The 23,740-nt window shown below is 33.6% G+C and overlaps 1 protein-coding gene across 1 annotated transcript in view; it reads left to right on the top strand.

Moving 5' to 3' along the window:
• The window catches only part of LOC126840216 (peroxidase), a 33,210-nt gene that overhangs the window by 6,633 nt on the left and 2,837 nt on the right, over positions 1-23,740 (top strand). The window contains exons 2-9 of the mRNA XM_050575821.1: positions 18,302-18,425; positions 18,809-18,917; positions 19,006-19,178; positions 20,151-20,327; positions 22,067-22,260; positions 22,848-23,043; positions 23,128-23,476; positions 23,549-23,705. Of these exons, the coding sequence (XP_050431778.1) occupies positions 18,302-18,425; positions 18,809-18,917; positions 19,006-19,178; positions 20,151-20,327; positions 22,067-22,260; positions 22,848-23,043; positions 23,128-23,476; positions 23,549-23,705 (1,479 nt within the window). The remainder of the gene's footprint in view (positions 1-18,301; positions 18,426-18,808; positions 18,918-19,005; positions 19,179-20,150; positions 20,328-22,066; positions 22,261-22,847; positions 23,044-23,127; positions 23,477-23,548; positions 23,706-23,740) is intronic.

The raw sequence follows: 23,740 nt of genomic DNA, 5'->3' as shown, positions 1-23,740 counted from the left end.
ACAATTCAACTTTCGTTTGCTACAGTATGTACTCGAGCCCGTTCATCTCTCATGCGAGCTTATACCCCCCCAAGTCCCTAGAAAACCAAACTAACGTTAAATAAAGTTTTTGGATAAACCCGCTCGACGTTTTATTATTTTTTTTTCAAATGTAATTACAGGAATTATATTATCATTCTCGTTTATGGACACGGTGTCCGTTAAACGCATATATAGTAATTAATCGCAATACACACTGGCATTATTTGTTTTTTTTTATAATGGTTTCCATATAAGTATATATGTATCAAGGTTGATTATGCGATATTATGTTATTAATTTTAAACGTGTACCATTATTAAATGTTTTTTACTTGTTATATACTTTTATAGTTTAAGGCTGTCTGCTTATGGGGTTTTTTTTAAACTAAACAAATTGGTATATCTTTTTCGTTTCAATTTAATTCAAAGCACCTTGGGAGTTCTTGAAATTGAGTAACCGCGTTTTGACGCAACGACAAACGGCCAACAATTACCAGTTACACTCGTTACGCATGCATACATAAACGGGTGCATTGTATTTCCAATAAATGCATAAAATATTATATACATAATATGTTATATTATAGGTACACCTATAATATAAGTTTTTTTTCTGAGTATTCTAATTTCTATCATAAAACCGAAAACCATCGGAGAACGTGCCTGTTGGAATATTCTGTTAGGTATTATATATTAGGTATGTATAGTTTGTATCATTGTGCAATCAATTATTATTAATATTATTATTACTATTGTGAACTGTCATTATCTACAAGGGAAAACTCAAAACATTTATTTCATTTAATAGCCGATTCTGTTGTGTCGGAAAGAGAATATATTATAATTAATAACTGTTACATGATTTGTATTTCCTTTTATGGTTCTGTGATCTAATTTCTAACGTGTTCTCCGACGAGCATATTAATAATTATTTATCGAGGATGTTCGTCGTCGTTTTTCTATAATAGCATTCACTGAATTGTTAAACGTTTCACTGGAACTTTTCTATTTTGTGCGCACATTACTTGTAACGTTTGATAGAATAGAACTCCTGGTCATTATGATAATAATAATACTATTTGTCATCGACTCCTTCGTGCGCCATTGATTGTTTTTGCCACAAAATAGTTGTAACGGTTCAATTTAGCCACCCGTTACCACTTGCCAATTATATTTAGATGTTTAACTATTTTATATGAATAATAGAACATTATAAGACATTATTACATTACAGTAAAATCGTTTAGGCAAAACGCATGTTGTCCTGTAGCGATAGATATGTGTATAATATTAGCATATCATATGGTAATCGTGTGAACGAGGAATAAATTAAGTAGTTTCCGAATGAACGAAAACAACAATAATGATTGTACACTCGGAACAAGTCCTCCGTGAACGTATTAAGTCGTTACGGATCGTACTTAGCGTTTTGTCGTTGTTGTGGTGGAGAAAAGCGCCGTTGGAACAATATACGACCAATGAAACGGCCGCATTGGATTTCAGACGTTTAGGCGATGCATAAAATATGCATGATTATACGCGTAAAGAGAGCAATGTTCGGTTAAGGTGTATGCATGTATATGCGTGTGTGTGTATCTCGTGCTAGTGAGTAGTGACGTAACAGCGTGAAACAGAAACGCTGTATAGGATGTTATGTGTGCAACGCAAATCTGAGGCATTCATCACAAATTTGACCCCATTTCGAGATGAATATACCATCAGCTAACATTTTATTTTTATCGTCAGCTGCTTCTTCTATGTGGCCGTCCGAAAAAAAAGACTTCGGTTTCCCGGTATATAGTTCCCAGTAGAAGATAAGCGGATAATTTAGAGAAATTTTTTTTGTTGAAAAAAAAGGCCCCCATTACATTCTCAAAGTTCCCATGGATCGCTTGAAATATTTATAGCCACGCGTAAGAAGCTGTGTTTCCTACAACAACAACAGACCGTGATATATGGTCGAGTACTTTATCTGTGGCCGATCACGTGTCAAAATAGTAAGCTAGTATATACCTAATTATTTATTCGAGTTTGATAAGTGGTAAAAAAACAATTTTTCGACCTGTACCGACTACTGTGGGACGTCAATACATATTATAAGGTTTCGTCACGTTTTTTGAAAGTATTTTAATTTGTACGAAACGCAACTTTGTTTCAGCGCTGTTTTTTTACACTGCGTGTGCGTTTTTAGTTTTTATACATACTTACATAGCGCTTTTTAACGGTCTACTACGTTAAAGTTATTCATTCTGATTTAACTACCGCGTCGATGGAGCTCAGCCGACCAATCTGTTCCGCTAGTGATGTTTCGGATGAACCGTCAAACGTTTCTTTAAATTAATTTACTCTGGTCACGGTGTCCGTCATACTTATTTGTGCAGAGTATATATTATATATTAAAAACGTTGATCGATTCTAATTTTAAGAAGTTCCAACATGAAAACGTGTGTTGGCTCCAAGACTTTGAGATTGCTTAAAGTTACTTAAAAATATTTTTATTGAAATCCAGTACAAATATAAAAAATAGTTATTTTATATTGTTTGGGTAATCATTTTATTCGTTTGTTATACTGTAGTTATGTAATGTTATGTGTGTATAGTTTGATATCTATTATTTATTTTGCCACTTGACTTATTATATATCATTGCCAATTGACTCCTTCCATGTCCCTCGATATTTTCTGCGTTCTCGTTCTATATTTCCTAATTATTCCTTATTATCTACTACTTATGGCTATAATCGATTGCAATCTGATTGGTCGAATTTACTAAATTAAAATATTTTGATTTATTTCGTTCAAACTAGCCATCATCTATTAATTATGACATGTATGGCTGGTACTTATTATTTCACTTTTATGTTTTTGGGGTCTCACACTGTCACTCATTTCGTCTAAGCATTAAAATTACTTTGTCAGTTGAAAATGTTCATCTGTTTTGTAATACATTTGAACCTTATTCATCTTCATTTTTTTTTATTATGAGTTAAGTAGTTAACAAAATATAACCTAATCCTATAATAATATCTATGCTGTATTATAGTTTATAAGCATTGTGTTTGTTTACGTTGTATTATACACTTTAAATGAAAATTAAAATTACACGGGGCGCCAGCAAAAATGGTCGGTTTTTTGTGCGGTTTCTGCGATTTGTGGCCTTGGCCGGTCTAAAGCGAACCAAAAAGAAAATACCCTATAAAAAAAAAATGATTAGCTACCGATTGCGATTATCATAACCCGGAGAGAGTAATGTAAGGCCATCTGATATGTCGGTAGACAATTTTACGTTGTCACGTTTGCCTCGATGTGTATATGATAATGTTTTTTTTAAATATATCATTATTATTATGTATTTAAATACTCTGATAGAAATCTGGTTTGGTTTAAACACGCACGGTCGAGGCGCGACCGGGTGCGCTCGAAGCTGTGGGACATACTCAGAAGTCGGAGAAATAACGGCTAAAAGTCGGTCTTCCCGTAACTATTGAGCTATTATGTTGCAAAATAATAATTATTATTCATACATAATACACAAGCGGCTTGAGAAATAATTGAAATTTAATATATATATATATATATATATATATTTTTCATCATTAGTTGGACATGACCGTCTGTGTTTGGAATGATCATATGTACTTTGATAATATACTCGTCTTGTACCGACACATCGCAAATTCTTAAAAATTTAGCTAATGCATATTCCCAGAACCCATATAGGCCTTGGGGTATTTGTTACTTGGCAAACACAGCGACCCGCGCAACAGGAACAGCAGTGTAAAAAACCTATTATGCATTATATTATACTTTATGTGCGGCACGAATTTCGCTCTCGCGCTAATACATAAGCTAGTACTAATTTAACTTCAATCGCAATCAGTTTCCCAATAACTCTTACGAATCTGCCAAGACGTTTAAGATATTAAATTATAATAGGTAGATAGTATAATATAACGGTGCTCTCCTGCATAGAACGTATAATGTATACATATACGTTCCATGTATAATATGTACCAGGTTGGATTTAAAATAGGATCAATTTCACTTTTTGTAACTCATGACAAAAAATGATCTTTAAAGTTTTTAATTTCCATAATCCTCATTGTTAATTGTTTAATTTTTGTCTTAAGAGTGCTATTACCTATTTTTTTATAGTTCTACACAGATTATATAAGGAATGTATTAATTAAAATTTTTAGTGGTCTAACTCATTTTTGAAAAAAATAGACTTACTTCCTTTTACCCTCGCACACAAGACGCTTTTGCATAAAAACTTTTTCTCGGTTGTTGTTTATCAATATTACTGTAATAATCTTACCTGTTTCGAAGTCCCATTCAATCATAATATGCACAGTTTAGTATTATTTAATAACCCCGATTCGTTTTATAAAAATGGAAGTCTATTGTAAGCGGCTGCCGGTAGGAATTTGGAGGAGACTTAAACGCAGGATCTTATTGTCTTGGTATATTAATAATAATTATTGTCGGGTCGTCTAGTGTTTGACTTTTGGAAATTGCTGTATGATTTGGAGCAGTACATGTGTCTGAATTGAAAAGATTTTTTTTTATGGTATTGTTATGTAACCGCGGGCATTGTCAACGAGCTTATATGCCCACGATTAAACAAGATCCATTTGGTGTGGGCATTCGCTTTATAAAGCGATATGTTATTATTATAAATCGTTATTATGATCATTATTGTCATTATGCGAGACGGACGTATAAGCAAGTTAAACGTGTTTAATTGACTACGGAATGTGGTAGAAATGTATCGCTTTCATGGCGATCTGGATCCTAACGGGTATGATATATTATACATGTATTCATACGACGTGCGTGTGTACACATAATAACATATTATATATTATGTATATAGAGTTAAATACTTAAAACCGGACTTTCATTGTTGAATGAAAGTGAAAAAACCGGTCTCTCTGCAAGAGATCGTTTGATCAATGCCTTCTTGTTTTTTTTAAAAATTTTATTATGGAATTGTTTAAAAAAAAAACTAATCCGATTGTATAATATCCAGGGCACGCAAGCTAAAAAACACCGTGGCGTTGGTATAAAACCGCAACCGCCATATAAAATGTCGAGTACACCGGGTTGCGGATACTTTTTTTGAAAAGCGCGAGTTAAAGCGCAATTAAACAAAAGTGTAATTCGATTGTTGTACAGTTATGTATATTTTTTATTAATTAAAAGTTACGATATACGCTTCATTATACGTTATTATAAAGTCGGTACCAATCCATCTAGTAGCCTTACAAAATATGTGTTTTTAATTAAATATTTTTGTAGTATTAAAAATATCCTGTTTGCTCAGAATGCGACAACACATTTTTAAACATTAAACAAATATTAAAAAATAGATCTTTAAAATATTGTCTAAACATGATATTAATCATAATGGAGGTTGAAAAATACAATTATGTTAATTATGATTTATGATGTTTTTAGTTTCTTAATAATGTAGTGAATATTGGAGAAAATAATAACAACATTTTGTTTAATATTGAATATGTATTTGTTTTAATGATACGTTATAGCATAGTGATATTTTATTGGTTTAAATTATTTTTATAAAAGTGACATAATCATTTTTAAGTTTTAATTTTGATTGGTCGTGTTTTTTAAACTCTAAAATGTTATTTTGAATGTTTCACTTTTCATTGCATATTCTGAATAGCGATTAATTTCGAAAGCTGTTTTCAGTGTAAATTACTTTAAAATAACATTACGAAGACGTTAAGCATTCGACGTCATCATAACTATAATTTATAAGTAGGTAATTACAAAATAGTTTTGTCCTAAAAGTATTTTGTGCGTTAACATTGATATTGGTCATATTTCCAGAAAAAACTCGTATAACTGGGAGATTGCTGCATTCCTATTTTATTTGCATAAAACTCATAAAAAAATGAGCTCTTTAAGTCGTTGGACTGGTTAAAATATGTTTATATTTAGAATTGATAGTTTAGTAATAGATTGCCGCTGCAGTCTTGAAATATGCATTATTGCATCTGCAGTTATCGATTGAATTCATCTAGAGTTTGTCCGTGTTCTTTTTGCGCATAATAATGAATAATGTATTAGAATAAGTATAATGAGAAGATTCAAAGGTTAAACGGTATTGCAATCCAATGTGCTTCGTGATTAATACTTAACCAGTGCCTACAATATCGGAAATCATTTGGAATTGATTACTGTTATTGCTGTACCTACTTATTATTTTACTTGTAGTTTGTACTACTATTTAATGACATCTATTTAAGGGCATGTTCAGGGCGTATTGCGTAACAATTTCCCGCTCTCTTTATCGCGTGCAGTTGTTTCAGACACCATATTTACATATGATTATAATAATTATAATAATGACAGCATTATGTTAATTGAATTTGTCGCTATTTAAAATATAATCCATTTATTTTCTGCCAAAGTTCTGTGTGGACCGCATGTAATTTTTTGGTTTATGTTAAAAGTTTTATATGTATAAGTTCGTTAAACCTTATATTATAAAATAAAAAATAAACTTTATTAAAGAATTTGATGTGAAACTAAAGTACTTCATGATTAAGTACTGCATAGATAATACTTAAAATCAAAGTCTACAAATAACCATTTGAAAAAAGCGATTTAAATTTAAAAGTATTTAGCAATTGTTTTTTAATTTACTTATAAAAATATTTGAACAATGTTTTAAACATATATTTAACAAGTATTATGTATAAAATGTTTCTAAAACAATATTCTAAAAATATTATTGAAATTATTATAAATAAGTTACTTGTGGCCATTTGCAATAACTATACTTAAAAATCAAGGATAGTTAAACATTACAGAAACCATATAGAAGTTAGTAATTCAATAGTATCGTGAAATGGCTTAACAATTTTTGTTTGACTTTAAACATTAAGAATTACCATTGCGATTAAATATTGCCGTATTTATTAGTTTAATACATAAATAAAATGGTTACGGTTTAAAATAAATGGTATCTACTAACGATTATATACAATATAATTTTCATAATTTTACTCTTTGATTAAGAAGAGAATTCAAGCTATTATGCGGTAAAGACTTGTATAATACTGTTATTAAATATTTTGTAATATGCGACGATAAGGTTCCAATTATTATGTACACGAGAGACTGGCAACTGTTGAGTAGTTTTTTTTAATCGAGTGGAAAATGCCCACTACCGTGTGTGAGAGTATAAACGTGTGCTAGCTAGGTTGTTGTAGGTCACAGGCAAAGTTATTTAGATCAGCGATCCCCAGTTGATAATTAACGGGCATTACATGGTATTGTCTGAAATTAATTATGCCGGACTACCGCGACAGTTATGTTACATAAATATTATTACTGTCTCGACCTCGATACAGTTTATTTATTTGTATGACCTTGCGACAAGGTAGGCTTGTCTGTAAATTATTACTGATTTTTTAGACCTTACAATATTTCCTTCGGACCGTCGGCCTACGAGGCGATAATAATTAATTAACTTTGTATTTTGACGAATTACAAAATCATTTAACATACAAATTTTTATACGTGGCTTTTTGGGATGTATATGTAATTTTTCGTTTGACATTGGGCGAGACAATGGTCGGATCAATTCGCATTCATCGGGTCTAGGTTTTTGTACTATGTCGTCTTAACGGATTAGTGGTAGCGAAAACCTTCATCGAGTGCTCTTTCTATACAACCAGAGTGATATTATGATGAATTTCTCAATGACAAACGCCAATTTTCACGGGTGAATGAAATACGAAAGTCGAACGGTATTTAAACGGTATATTTTGGTGCTTATAATAGAATTAAGATAATAATTATGATATTTCGTAACTAACACACCTGTTAGTTGAAACAAGTAAAAAAGTAAGTGTTGTGTATCACCATTATTATGGTGATCCACGATTGAGGATTATCCACGTACCATATTTACATATGCACTAAGGTTAAATTGATCCAAGATACAAGAAATAGGGTACAACTAGGTCATTGTGTAATCATTAGGGGCCCCTGGTATGTTTTTAGACATTTATGTGCGTACCTATAAAGCTTAACCCATTTACTGTATCAGTATGTTTTGCAAAAAAAAAACATAAATAAATTGGACGTATACATTGTTGTTATTTGTAAGGCGATTAAATGAACACCGCAGCTTTAGGGCAAGTAAAAGTTTGTACAACATCATATATGTGTTGTGAATTTAATAAGGTGTGTTATTCGATTAACGAGGACTATACATAAAATAAAATAACATAAATAAACGATAAATCTCATTCTGTGCATTATCAATAAGCTGTTATTCAAACTATAATTTCACCAAAGCTAGTAAATAAGCATAGTAATATTTTTTTGTCACGTGGTAATACGTGGTATTGAAATTACATTCGAGAGGTTTTTGTAACTCGAGAATCAAATATTATAATTTGCGTCTATTAAATGTGTATTTTTGCAATTTTTCTGTGACAGACATTTCCACTGACATATCCAGACTTTTGTGTGGTTTCCGTTGTAGTATAGTGTAGTGCTCGTAATACGTCTTTGATTACGTGTGAACCGTTTAAAATTACACATTGGGGAAAGTGTGGACGCGGTCGTTTCATCCCGAAGGATAACGTACCCAACGGCGCGTCAACGCACGTTCAAGGGAAACCGAAAAGTGAATCTCCTGAGTCTCGTCTACAATATCGGGTTTCCCTTTCCAGCTGTTGTTTGCTCACCGCGGCGGTTCTCGTTGTCACGGACGGACGGTTTACCGTAAAAGAGTAAAACAAACGTGTACACACGGTAAATGTATTAATAAATGTTAACCACAATTAACTTGTTAACCAGAGTTTTGGTATATTCATCCGTTTTCACCGTGACGACGATTGGCGCTGGACCCAAACCATAGGTGTCAAGTTGAAGGTCGCCGCCGGCGTTAACGCGCGTACCAATTCATCCGTAACGGTCCGGTAGCTGTAGGTCTCATATTAAACCGTTGGAAACACCATGCTTTAATTGCGCAAACGTCCCACACAGCTGCGGTTGTACAGTGATAATTATGTGAATTATGATGATTTAAAAAAAAAAAATGCTTTATCGCATCATACCTTAATGAGTTGTAAGCGATAATGGAGTGGCCGGTCAAATCCCTAAACACCAAATCTTGTATCCCTATGAACGTTGTTTGAACTAAATTTCGATTTCGATTAAAAAATCAGTTATTTATGCATATTTCTGCATGATCGCAGTTAAGTACGATTAAAAAAAAAAATCAGGGTTTTAAACGTTTTAAATCAGATTTTTTGTTTTAATTTTGAAACAGTTTAAATAAAACCGTCCTGTCTATATTTTATAAATAATTAAATATCCTTAAGGTACGTTTAAAAAATCATATAAACAAATAAATGGTTTTTCTGTATCCCGTACGGCAAAAATATGTTAATTATAATTCATTGAGAAATGTCATATTTTCAAATAATTGTCACGATATTTTTGCATTGTATTTTGGCAGGAAATCAAATACATACTGCATGGATTACTTGAAATGCACACATACGGTTTTTATATCTTGTGGTATTGGCCAGGCGGACGATAGAGAGTAAAAACAAAATGTACCTACAATATAGTTAAAATGTATTATTATTATTACATTTCGATCGAATAAAGTTATGCAACGTAACAGCCGTTCGACAAAAATGAAACACACTATGCTTTGAGGGCTGTCGCGTCGTGGGAAGTTTTTTTTTGTTTAATGTTGTGCAATAGAAAACCTGCTGTGAGCCCTAAATTACGCTCGCCTCCCGTTAAACACACAAGACCGCAAAATAATATTATTTTATTATTATTATGTATTCATATGTATAATATGGTATGTAATAGCCCAGTGCAGTTACATGCTCGCACATGTGTATCAGTGGGTTTTGATCTCAAGTCGGCTATTTATTCGGGGGTACCAAACAGGCCACAATGAACATAACATAATATATTAGTTAAGATCTCGTTAAGGCTCAATTGTGTGTGGTTTGCCGGCAACTAGGTCGATTTTTGTTTATTAAAAGAAGAGTGAAAAAAAATGTGTGGAGAAATATACTATATGAATGCACACTTGTGGCGCTTGTATGTATGTACGGCACGATTTCAGACCGAAAATGGCAAAAAAAAAGTAACAACAACTGTTTGATGTAACGGCTCGTGATAATAGGTTTTTCGTTGAAACATAAAAAAAATCGATTGCATTCAAACTGGGTGACTTGACTTGGTTTCGCAAGTTCCGAATGATTTTTAGTGTGAAATAAACGTGAGGTTAAAGATCTATTCATCTGCACGCGTTATGTTTACGAGACAGCCGATATTGTGTATTAACCTATTTTATAGTTTATCGACCGCTCGGGGCGTCTCGTCTGACACAATCGGATGTCGAAGCGATTATACTATGCATGTGTAATTTGCAATATTCAGAATTGACATCTTTAGAGTTAACCGGTACTCGTTAAGTAGGTACATAGGTATAGTGATGGGAAGTCTTAATAGTTTGCAATCAAGCTGGGCCACTACTCCCAAATTCATCAATGATAAATAGTCAGTAAAAAATCCAGTTTTTATTTGTCCCGATAAAAAACCCAATAAAAAACTAATGAAATTAATTTTTAAGCTCGACATTTGAAAACGTAGTAAATTATTTTGTTAAAGATTTCAAACTGTTTTTAGCTCTCCTGTAGAATTTGTGTTTTAACCTTAAGGTCTTCTGAGTATTAAATAATAATGTAGATATTCAAGTTCAGTCGTTAAAATGTATATTCAAACCCCAATACAAAGAGTTAAAGGAGTTAAAACTCCGACCCACCGTAAATATATATATTTATTTTTATTAGTTTTAAATTATACTCTCTAATGTAAAATCGACTTTATAATTCAATATTTTATAATATTCCGTTTCCGCATTAGGTATGTATAATATTATTTGTATAATATAGGAACTTTACGATTTTTTTTATCTATTTAAAACTCCTATTTTATTAGTGTACTAGTTTAGGGGTTTAAATTTATAACAACAACAATTATTTGGATAATTTTATAATAACATCCTTGACATAAAAATGAACAATTTGAATGTAGATTTTTTTCATATTTGAAATATTGTGTTAATCATATCCATTTACACTTTCTTTGTCTGCGATTATAGTTGTCGTATCCTCTCGAAATCGTATAAGCGTTTTGCTAATATAACGATGAAAGTCATTACGTTTTATATAGCACACTGCTCTCATATGCTAACACACGACAGTATAATAGTACTTACACCCGCTGTTATAAAAGAAGACGTTAGTACGGAAAGGAAGTATAATTCTCATCGTCGTAGACGACAGATTGGCGATCCTATTGGACTAGTCAAATGAAAAGCTTTTTTCACCTACTGGAAATCGCCTTCGAGGTGTAAAACTAGTATTATAAGATTATTTGTTTCACCTTACATAATTTATAACGGTAATGGTTGAACTGCCCCGCCAACAACTTTAAGGTTACAACTTTAACGACGTCTTTGGCATTGAACCAAGTGACACTATCGCGATGAGGTCGTTCCAATGCAATGTAACAATGTCGTTACAATGTCTGGTCAGTTTCGATCGCACTAATGTTTAATACCCTAAGATCCCAGTTACAAGTGTTTAATCCAACACAACCATTGTACAATATTTAAAATAATAATAATACATAAACTCTAATGTATGCATTAAGAAACTATAATGTATAAAACAATTGCATGTGTCGATTAATAGGTATTAAAAAACGTATAAAATAAATAGTAATAAGTAGTGTTTTTAAATGTTATTTAACATTTTATAAAACATTTTTGATCAGAACTTTATGTCTCAAAAATTTACTGATTGACTTGGTATGTTTTAGGCGAAATTTACCGGTTTGAACGTCGTTAAAATGTTTATTATTATGTTATAAATAACGTTTTTAAGCCTCGATTACAACACAATGCGATGGGTGGGCATGGTTTTACAGATAAAAAAATGAGTCCGGCAAATTAAAAAATGTGGGCAAATATCGGCCTAAGTATTCTGCCCACTGGTGGAATGGAAGACAACATTTTAAAACAAAACAAAAAATATCAATCAAAAAACAATTCTCGGTTCACAGTGTCCACGACCGAGTCGGCCCACAGGACAACCGCGCTTTTTCGGTCCACTCCCCTAGCGAAAACAATGCAACACAATAATATATATTATAATTTAGTATATATACAGCGCATAATAATAGTAACGTATAGAATATAATTGCATGGCCGATGGGATAAAACTAAATGTATTCTTTAAATATCCCACAGAGTCCCCGACGATTATAGTAGATCACCGTGTTATTATGTAGGACTTATGCAATCCGGATCATTAACATACAAAGTTATCTTTGAAAACGCCAAAACGTTTCCATGGGGCTTTGATGTCGGCCGTCTGCGGTCCTCCCTCCCCCGTTGCACGTCCATCTTGCAGGTTTTTAACCGTTTTCTTTTTTCTGTATTTTTTTTTATTTACATAAGCTTCTGCTCAAGGGTTATCACCGCTGTAGATCCTTCGCGCTATAATATTATTACCTATTGACAAGCCGACAAACAACCTTCTTGTTCAGCTATAATGTCGCCTACTTGCCGTGCTCGTCGTTGGACCGCCGATATGGATCGAGTCCCGTCTTAAACGCCTCCACTAAATAAGTATACCGTTAAGACTTACGAAACTTCGTCCGGTTTTACCCGTCAGTAGGTACACCGGCCTTGACACTGTGCGCCGGTACGCTCTTAACCCACAGCCGATGGCTTTAGAAAATACTACCGAAAATACCCGTGGCCGAGTATTTACACGTACTTACTTGCGCACACGCAAAATATTGATAATAATTAGCATAACGCTTAAGCGGCCGTTTTGTAATGGGCGGAGGCGAAGGCTCGTTACGTATTATATTATATTATAGCTGTTGACAGATCTAGGTTATGTACAAACGGTTATTATTTTAATTTTTTTTTTTTTTTTTGAGGTGAACGAGCTTTAAGACTTATACCGTCGTTTAAGACACCGTCGCAAGGTGGTAGGTGGCTTCGGGCATCAATATTATATTTAAAATAATTGTATCAAGTTTATTATAAACTAATACCGATCTACGAATTCGGAAAGGCAATTAATTTCACCCGATTACTTCGAGAATGTCCGTGTCGACTATATATCATGCATAATCTAGTGTGATATCGTTTTATAATACACGGCAATCGACAACCCTGATATTTATTCCTTTACACGTGGCCTAATCAATGTGCAATTTCCAACGTATTAGTTTTATAATTTTTTTCTAAATCGATCGACCCAGATTCTTGGCAAGAAACACAAACACTGTAATCAAGGTCGGAATGTACGAGTTCAAATTGTTTGTAATCCATTCACAATTACACGCGAAGAAGGTCTAAGGGAACGGCTAATGCGTATTAAAAATATGTATTACTTATCGACATTTAATAATGCGGACGAGAGGGAAAAAAAGTGAAATCTTACCATAACAATTTCTCAGCAGAAGCCATAAAGTCGAAAGCCGGATGGTGCTGTATTCACACATTTCAAGTGAATAATGCTCGTTTATACGACCCACAAGGCTAAAACATTTTCTTACCGTTAAAAACATTAAGACATATACGTATTAGTACATATTTTTATAAAAACATAGTATATCATCATAGCAGTTAAGCATGTAGCTATAGTTTTATATTAACACGAGTGTAATTTTTAAGTTCGACTGGGCAGAAGGATCATACAAAATATCCGATTCGGCGGGTTTTGGCAAAAACTTGAACAAATTTTAATTTTTGAACGAACGTCTGATTTTCGATTTCTAAAAGTTAAAGCATCTAAGCTAAAACCGACAACGGCGACGACGAAAATATTATTTTGTAGTTGTGCATTCTATAATGAAAACGATACTTACCTACCTTTTGATATATTTTTGTGCCCGCTTGATTGACGTGATGTGCGCGGTCACTAAACCGGTTTCTCAATAAATAAGCACACAATACACACCAGGAGCGTAATTTTAATAGCGATGAGCCAGTATAAATCTCGTGCGGACCGGTTCTATTTGAAACGCTCGGAAATGGTAACAAATCGCAGTCGAATAAACCAGATGATAAATCAGGAAGTGAGAGTTCCTGCGGTAATCAGCACATATTTAAAGACAGAGCAGCATCTCGAACGTAATCTTATAATAATTATAATTACAAAAGTCGGCAATTGGCAATTAAGTGTGTACTTAGACAGCCGATAGGTACAACATTGCAATTATTCATACAGCGAGTACCTAAGTGAAATTTTCAAAAAGCACATGATATATACCAATAGTGCATACGTTAATGAGCGGGTTTCACCTTAATTGTATTACATCTTATGTATAATGATTATTTGTTGAGTCGTTAGCCCTCCTACTCAGATTTTAACTTCGATACGACGCTTAGAAGGTATTCAATTGCTTTTGTATTTATATTAATTTCTTTGCGTCTGGACCAACGATATCTCTTAAACCGATAAACCAATTTCTTTATGTAGCAAGTCTATAGATCAGAAATCCGTATTTGAACGGTACTTTGTAGTAGGATAGATTGAAAAAACGGATTTTCACAAAAAAACAAATTTTAGCCTTTCTAAAAATATTAAAAATACTGAGTATTAATACAATATAAAGCTATGTAAGTAAAGTGTTTCTGATGAAATTAAAAAATAAATAAATATTCAAACTAGTTGCAAATGTGTAAAGACAATTTTTTTTGTTATAGTCCTGTACGTTGACTAACCAAAAAATCGTTTCCCGTAAAATGGATAGAATCCTCTTCTTTTTTTATATTACGGAAATGTAATATTTCTACTATCTACAGATTCGCATCGAAGGGCTTATATTTTTAACTTTTTCTGTAATTTGATATGGCAGATGAGCGTAAGTTCGTTATTTTTTATTTTCGGTTATTTCCTGTTTTCCTGTTTGTGCACTTATACGGCTTAAAACGATTACGCGGCGTAAATCAAATGCTAAATTAATGTATGACGTACAAAAAGCATGTCTATAATATATAGGTTGTACGTTATGCATACACATTGCGAACATTGCGAATCGTGTAAAACGCGACAATCAAAACTGGAGCACACGGTTTAGTTGTCTTAAAATAGACTCCTTATACGTACACGTACATGTATTTATAGACTCCGAGCGGTAAATCACGATGGCCGAGTAGTTTTTCTGCCATGTCACACAGTTGTAACAAGAATGATGTATATATATATTATAAATCCAAATTGCATATATTATAGAAGATCAAAACGAATCGAATATGCGCATACGGAACATAATACTCGTTACATAACCGTGGTTGTATAGTAATAGTAGAAAAAACGAATAATGAACAGATCTGAACGTTTTGTTATTTAAATAAAAGCCCAAAGTATAATTTAAAATTTGTTTAAACAAACAGTTAAGAGGACGTTATACTCGTATAAAGGAGTTCATTTTTTGTCGTCTTAATTTAAAGGTTAAAATGTGATGTATAATTATTAGCTAAGTAACTAGAACTCTTTTTTTGGTAGTTTATTACTTTCTCGGACTATCGCAGAATCCTACTTATTGTATATTATGTACATATTTAAATAAAACACTAATGGTTTTTCATCGCACATCTTAGCTGCATCATAATATAGCAATTATTTCTGACAGCTATTCAAAGTGGGCGGAAACGGTTGTGGATATTTCAATTATTTCAAAACGTTCAGTACAATATTAAAACGGTAAATTAATACTTATGCACAATACGATTGTGTGACTAGAGATATTATTATTAATCTTCTTGCTGAGGCCTAACCCAAAGCACTTGGGTCCGTGTACCTACATAATATAACAGTACACCTATCATCATTATAATATACTGTAAGCAAATTATCTTGTCCATACAACAATACACTCGATGCTAGCACGGGTCAATATGTCACCACTTTTACTGCGCTCTTAGATGAAAATATTAGTATAAAAGCTGACCAAATCTTATTGCCCTCCTACAATGTATAATAATAATAATAATAATAATAATAATATAATTACCTATTATCAATGTAGAACACGGTGAAAAACACTCCCAAATCTCGGGTTAATCGCCCTTGACACGATTATTAATAGTCTCATGATAATAATATAATATTGCATTATAATAATAATAATATGATATTTATTTAATGTGTGAGCACAAGGTGTGCACGTTATTGTTCGATTTAATCGGCCAACAAACACAAGTGATAACCGGCCGTGTGAATATAGTATATTATTATATATTTTTGAGTCAATTAAACATATTTTTTTTCTGTTCAGAAAAAATTAATACTTTTCCTATTTATTTTTGGCAATGTGGAAGACCGAGAAAGTTATTGTAAAAGTAACTTAAACGCTGGTCCAGTTTGAAAAGTCCTATCTTCAACGTTTTAGCGTTTTTCTCCTCCTCGAACAGAAGACGTTTTTAGTGCAAACCATAAAATAACATTGAAAAAGTGTTTTGTATTGTAATACCATAATGGCATGTTACATAGTACCATATTGTAATACTTTCGATTTGAGTAATATTTTATAATATTTATTTTATTTTATTAGTAATGTTAACACATTAAACGTTTACAATGTTTTATACTAGCCACTCTGGAAAATTGGATAATTAGAAATGTTAGTTTGTGTAGCATATTGTTTAATAATTCAATAATTATATTATGTTCTTCGACTTTGGCCGCTAAGTGATTTTGTCGTGAAAATGCCTAACTCGTTCAATAGTTATATCTAACATGTAACCATGACTTGACGGTGATTGATGAGTTAAAAAAAAATAGTAATAATATTAACACTATAAAGAGAAGAATACATAAATAATATATTCTTGCCGAGTATGTCGACACGTATTATTAAGGATACTGTTCAAATCCGAGTACATAAAAAAAATATTAAAAAATGAAAGTTACCAATTCACCAAATGAACCGCGATTGGGTTGCTTCAAAATGTGGTTTGAATGTTGTGATATTTTTTTTCTTATTTTATAATACTTTATAATATTATATCTTATATTTATCAAATGCTGACGAACCACTTTTAATTGTTCTCCGATCCTTTTTTATTACAATTTTGTTTATCAAGAACAATAACTGCGTAAACAACAGTATCAATGTCAAGCCCAGTGGGTAACATAATATAATATTATTATGTTGAAACAACTGTTGGATTTCTACATTGACCCAATAGTGTACATATATTATATTCTCAGGTTGCATGTATGTACCGTGTCAAAGTTCAAACAGAAACAGAAGTATAAAAAAAAACGAGTTGTCCGTATTGTGAAAATATCGATTTAGTTGTTAGGTGTGTATGTAACCGAGTAGAACAAACTGATCAAAACAACATGTAATTTATTACTAACCGTTGAAATGCAAACAAGATAGATTCGATATGCAAGTATATAATAATATAATAATAAAGTACACGCCCAATGATTCTCGCGTGATTCGTTTCAAGTAGGTATACTCAGTAGCTGTAATAGCCGAGTCTCATCTGCTGCAGCATATCAAAGCATAATATTAAAAGTTATCAATTAGTAGAATCCAGAAATTGAAAATGTTTTCAAAAAAATGGCAAACATTTATTGTAAAACGTTTAACAGCCGAAAACCTAAACCAAATTAATTTAATTAAAGTTAATTTAAATTTACAAAATGGGATTATTCATAAAACGGCCACAGCTAAAGTTATAATGAATAAAAATACTTATTTGTTGTAAATAAATGTTATAAAATAGGTAAATAAAAAAAATATAAAAAACGTTTTTAAAAACGATGATTAAACAACTAAAAATGTACTTAATACTAAAAACGTAATTAAACGACAGTTAAGTCAACATTAAATACAATTTAATTCAAATTGACTCAAGATAGATGTAACCCATCTATCCCGTTAAGTTCAATTAATTATGCTTTGAAAAATAATTTTTCTATAAATATTATATTAGGTTTGGTTTAAATTCCATTGGTTGTCTGTGGACTTATCCTATAAAATCTGTCATGCCTATAAATTGGACCAAACACGTATCGTATAATTTTCTATAGCTGTGCCTGCGCACGCGTTATTCGTGTGCGATAATTCCTATAGTTTTGCCTTTTCTTAAGCCGTGTTAAATTCAAGTTGCTAATTTATCCGTGAGTCGTCACTAACGTTACATTTGTTTTTTGTTTACAGATGACGCTGAATATCAACTTAGCCGTCCTGTTAGGGGCAGGTCTGGTCTGCGCGGCTTCTGCCATATTCCGTCATTCGCCATACTACCAATCACATGACCCGTACGCCGAACATAATTACACCGGTGAGTAAAAAAAAACAAGCCAGCTCAGTGAGGTTGGGGTCAGGGAGGTCGAAATAGTCTCAACAAATATTTTTACCAAAAGAGATAGCTTCGATTGGAAACTGTAGATAGTAGTAACTATTAAGTATAAAAAAAACATAATATTGTACATAATTTTTAAGTTGAGACATTTTGACTAATTGATTGAAAATATCATATCGTAAGAAATTCACAAAATGTTTTTTTTTCAAAAAATAAAAACTACACAATTACTACTATTTCCAAAAATTGAATCGTCGACGCAATTACAAAAAAATAAAAAGTAAAAACAACAATACCTTCTCAGATCCGTATTGAAGCTAAAATTAAAGCATGAGCTTTGACCATTTTTGTTTTATTTTCAGGATATCTACCTCAAGCGTCGTACCCTCACCCTTACCAATCGCAGCCGTCGAGTTTTGGTTTTAGGCCTTTGCCCAGCAACGGTTTGGGACCTCGTCCCGGACCTAACAAGTACGTACATATAGTCGAACTGTTGAGTTTGCTTTATAGCTTAACGGATTTAAAAAAACCTCGTGGTCTGTTTGTTTTTTCCCTGAAGCTTTGGTGAGATATCCACACCACCACAAGGTGCCGGATGCTTGCCGCCGGTAGGTCCTTGCCCCAACAGCAAGTACAGGACCATCGATGGATCGTGCAACAACCTCAGGTACACCAACTGGGGTACGCCAAACTCCAAGTACGCACGTCTGTTGCCGCCTAAGTACTCTGACGGTATGTATCAACCTAGAGAACAGTATTATCGCCACAAATTCAGTGTTGGTCAATTTACATTTAAATTCAAATCTATAATTTAATTTTACAAACTAAAAACAAAATAAAAAATTACGTTTTTAATCAATAAATTGAAACATGTTAATCACACACTCAAATATTTCCTCTATTTCCTAACGAAATCTTGTACTCTGTTATTGATCTCTTAATAACACTTGAAGTCCTGTACGATTTTCTTACTGTCTTATTTTCTTATCGAATCAACTAGAAGTCCCTTTTACGTATTTAAATAAATACATAAAACCTCACTACAATTTGAGAAGCAAAGTTGGATTCGCCCGTGAAATTATGTCTTTCTAAGTTCTGGATTATGAAACCTGCTGGAACATCATACAGCTTCTTTAGAAGACCTTTGAAGAATTTGTCTTTTCCGTACAGAAATCTTTGGAGATATCACTAGAAGTCCCTTATTTAGAGAATTTACTTATCCTCAAGCCATTTGTCTACGGTACTTCTCTCGATTGCTCTAAGTTTAACTCCTGACAATTTTTTTTAGACCATCATCTACTGAAGTCTAAAAATATTCATTAGTACTATTAAACACTTTTACAATTTCTTACTCTGATTACTACTTGTTCTCCAAGCTTTTTTCTTGGGGGGGGGGGCTACAAAATCGATCCGAAACATTGGCTAGGGGTGGGGGGAAGGATAAAAGTTTAAATCAATCAAAACGCTATCATAGATAAAAAAAAAATGTTCACTAACAAAACTGGAGTACCCAAGGAAGGAATTCATTTTTTACTCAAATTCTGCGTGAGTTTGAAAGATTTTAAAGGACCTAAACTTTCTTATTCTCGCCTCACTAAGCCTATGCCTCGGAATTAATTTATTAAAAACTATATTAAAAATTTATTAAATCGTTTATACTTGTTTTTTTAATAAGAAAATTGTAATTTATCTTTTTTTTTTTAGGTATCCATGCGCCACCGACCACTTTGTCTGGCGAACCTTTGCCCAGTTCCCGTCTGATCAGCATCGTCATGTTCCCGGACGTTCCCATCCCCGATCCCGTCTGGACTCTGATCACCATGACCTGGGGTCAGATTGTCACTCACGACATGTCCATGTCGATGGGTACCACTCAAGCTAGTAAGCAAAATGTGTATTTACCCACACCTACGGCTAAATCCGACCAAATTGTTTTTTGTAATATCAATTGCAAAATTCACATGACGTACCTATGGCTGATACGGAGTTAACAAGAACGTTATTTTTTATTATGTAAGCCGCCGACAGACTTCGGAGAAAGTGTTCTTTGATATGTATATACATATATACGATTATCTATACGCATTAAAATGACATTACGATTTACGGTGCCGATGGACAGATGCGCGTACTTTTAATAATAATTATTTAGATTTATTATTTATTTGGTATAATCCGCCCGAAGCTAAATTTTAAAGATGTACATAATATGTTTTTTATGCCAAACCGGTGGACCAACGATTCCTTGTTGTAACGCTGGGCGTCGCAGGTTAAACTTAAATAATGACAGTGTTTGTAAAAACCAGGGTTAAGTCGCAAATACCTACACTTTGTTCTAATTTTCAGATACAAATGCCAAAAAAAAAAAACGTTTAAAAAACCAACAAATTTCTACCTCCTTTTAGTAAGAAGTCGCTCTTTTTTTGTTGTTTTTTTTTTGTTTTCAACAGCTGTATTGATAATTTCGAATATTTTTTAAAAACCAATACCTTTTTAGGTACACATTGTACTTAAAGAGTATGTCAAATTTTAGGGTTATACTCCTAGATTATTTATTTCAAATTTTCGTTTTCGTTTATTCGTTATCGATCTGACATGCATTGTATTTACAAATGCGTTTACTTTATTGGTATTATTTTTTTGACGTTTTAACATTTTAACAACGTTATGACTGACGTTAGGTTAGACTTAATCCCTGTTTAACACCTTTCATAAGCAAAACGATTCATATTAAAGTACATTTTTTTTCCATTTAAAAAACCATCATAAAGAAAAATCAACAACGTGTGAGTGTTTTTCCTAAACTCTTTTCTTCTTAAGCTACTACTACTTTTTCTTCTTATAATCAGCAAGCTGTGTAATAATAATCATCATCATTATTGTCTACAGTCGTCCTACCTACACTGCACGAGTCGTGTATCAAACAACAATAACGGGCAATGGCGATTTCGTGACCGAATCGTGTTTTGCTCGGTACGGGCAGTGTTTCACATAACGTCACGTTATTATGGTTGCACGGAGATGCTTTTATAATATGTATTGTGTGTGTAAAAATATAATATACGTTCATGCATAAACTTACAATTGTCAATGGGACTGTCGTCGGTACCGTAGCTATACGTCTAATAGTAGAAGGTACTCCTAATATACTTACAGTTGCAAGTATACACGCAGTCAGGCGGACGATGAACAAAAACATAAAATCAAAATTTCAACCACTTGCAATACTCTTCCGCGTTAATTTTGTGTTGTGAACGAGCTCGTCAACGTTATTGGATCAGTCGGTTATGAAATAAAATTCTTCGTCATGACCGGTTTACATCACCCACAGGCCACAACTGAGGCTATAAATATATATAATTTAATAAACACGGACTTTTGAATCTTTGCAAGTTACTACTTGAGCAGAGACAATTTCATTTAAAAAAATGACAACGTACTAAGACAATGTACCAACAACAGTTTCAAAGCATTCTCGCAAATCATAATTCTATATTTTACCTGCCCAGATAATATAATAATCCCAAATACAAAAAAAAAACTGATCCTTTTTAATAATTATTATTGAACGGGATAAGGTTAAATGTTTATGTTAATTTTTTTTTTTTTGCTTTTCTTAGAACGTCATTCCATCAGGTGTTGCGACGACAATGGCCGTTTGTTGAGCAACAACCCGGACGTCCACTGTTTCCCAATCACAATCCCCGACGATGACCCGGTGTTCTCCAAATTCAACAGAGAATGCATGAACTTTGTTAGGTCGACTACCGATTTGGAAACCGGATGCAATGCCGGAAATCAGCCCGCCGAACAAGTAATTTAATTTGTTAAATGTTAAGTCGACCAACGGTGTTAAGCGGTAGGTATTTGAGCCAAAACTAAGTAGATACGTTTTCGAGGAAGACTTGGAATAGGTGGGTTCCAGCCCATTAATATCTAGGTCAGCATATGTCCTAAAACGTGAACTACAGAAAGGCACTGTGTTGGGTAAAATCGAGATTTTTAGAATTTTAACAATCCTATTATCTTAATACTTTAAAAAAGCAAAATGAAAATCTAAATTCTAAACTTAATTTTTTTTTTTAAATTATATTTTAAAAGTCTGGGTTTGGGATTTTTAAAATTCAGACTTTGCTTCGTTGGGTGGCGAAAAGATAACGTGTACTTCCCAGCTTTCCAGGGCTATTTGGGTGGACCGTGGATAGTTCTAATTTCTTGTTTGATGCCCGGAACTACCAATTCCATTAGGAGTTGGGGATTGCCCTATTGGCAATTTGCATACCGTTCAGAATGTAAACACAGAGAATACCTTTAATGGTCCGTGCACTTAGATTTACTGTCTTGATTGGTTCACTTTAAAAGTATAATTCTGTATCGAACGATTTCGCTGTGGTCTTGCAGTTGGTGGTCGTATCGCATTGGATGGACGCTTCCTTCGTGTACGGATCCAGCCAAAGATTAGCCGACAACCTCCGCGAAGGAGTTGGTGGTAGGTTGAGAGTGGAATTCAGAGACGGAAGACCGTGGCCGCCCGCAGCCGCCAACAAGAGCGCCGTGTGCGATCAACAAACCGACGAGGAACCTTGCTACCAGTTCGGTAGGCGTCACTGAAATATTGCAGTCGACAGAGGCTAAACATAATATTGTCTAACTTCTATTGTATTTCGCCCGTTTTTTCCAGGTGACCGAAGAGCCAACCAGAACCCACAATTGACCGTGCTGCAGATTCTTTTCCTGAGGGAACACAACCGTATTGCCACCGTTTTGTCGCACGTCAATCCCCACTGGGACGACGAGACTCTGTACCAAGAAGCCAGGAGGATCTTGATCGCCCAATTCCAGCACATCAACTACCACGAATGGCTGCCGATCATCTTGGGCACGGACAACATGTTGAAATACGGTTTGCTGTACAAGAACAACAAAGGTTACACCAACGACTACAAGGAGAACGTCGACCCTAGCGTCATAAACGCCCACGCTCACGCCGCTTTCCGATACTTCCATTCGTCCATCCAAGGGCAATTCCAGTAAGTCTGCGTGCCACGCCGTTTTTTTAAGGGGTTCCAATAAACAACCGCCGTCGTTTGTGTGTGTTTCAGCTTGATCGGCGAAGACCGTAACTTACTCACCGCCATCAGACTGTCCGACTACTTCAACCGGCCGACCATCATCGAGAAGGGATACAACTTCGACCATCTGGCCAGAGGTCTGGCCACGCAGAGCCAAGAGGAAGTCGACCCGTTCTTCACTAGCGAAGTAAATATCTAAAATCGTGTGGGACCGGCTTCTTT

The sequence above is a fragment of the Adelges cooleyi genome, unplaced genomic scaffold (assembly GCF_023614345.1).
Source record: "Adelges cooleyi isolate 19-005CV unplaced genomic scaffold, UGA_ACOO_1.1 ACOO_flye_CR_arks_rails_tigmint_CR_PRNA_376, whole genome shotgun sequence".
Lineage (NCBI taxonomy): Eukaryota > Metazoa > Arthropoda > Insecta > Hemiptera > Adelgidae > Adelges > Adelges cooleyi.
This window is presented reverse-complemented; position numbering and strand designations above follow the sequence as displayed.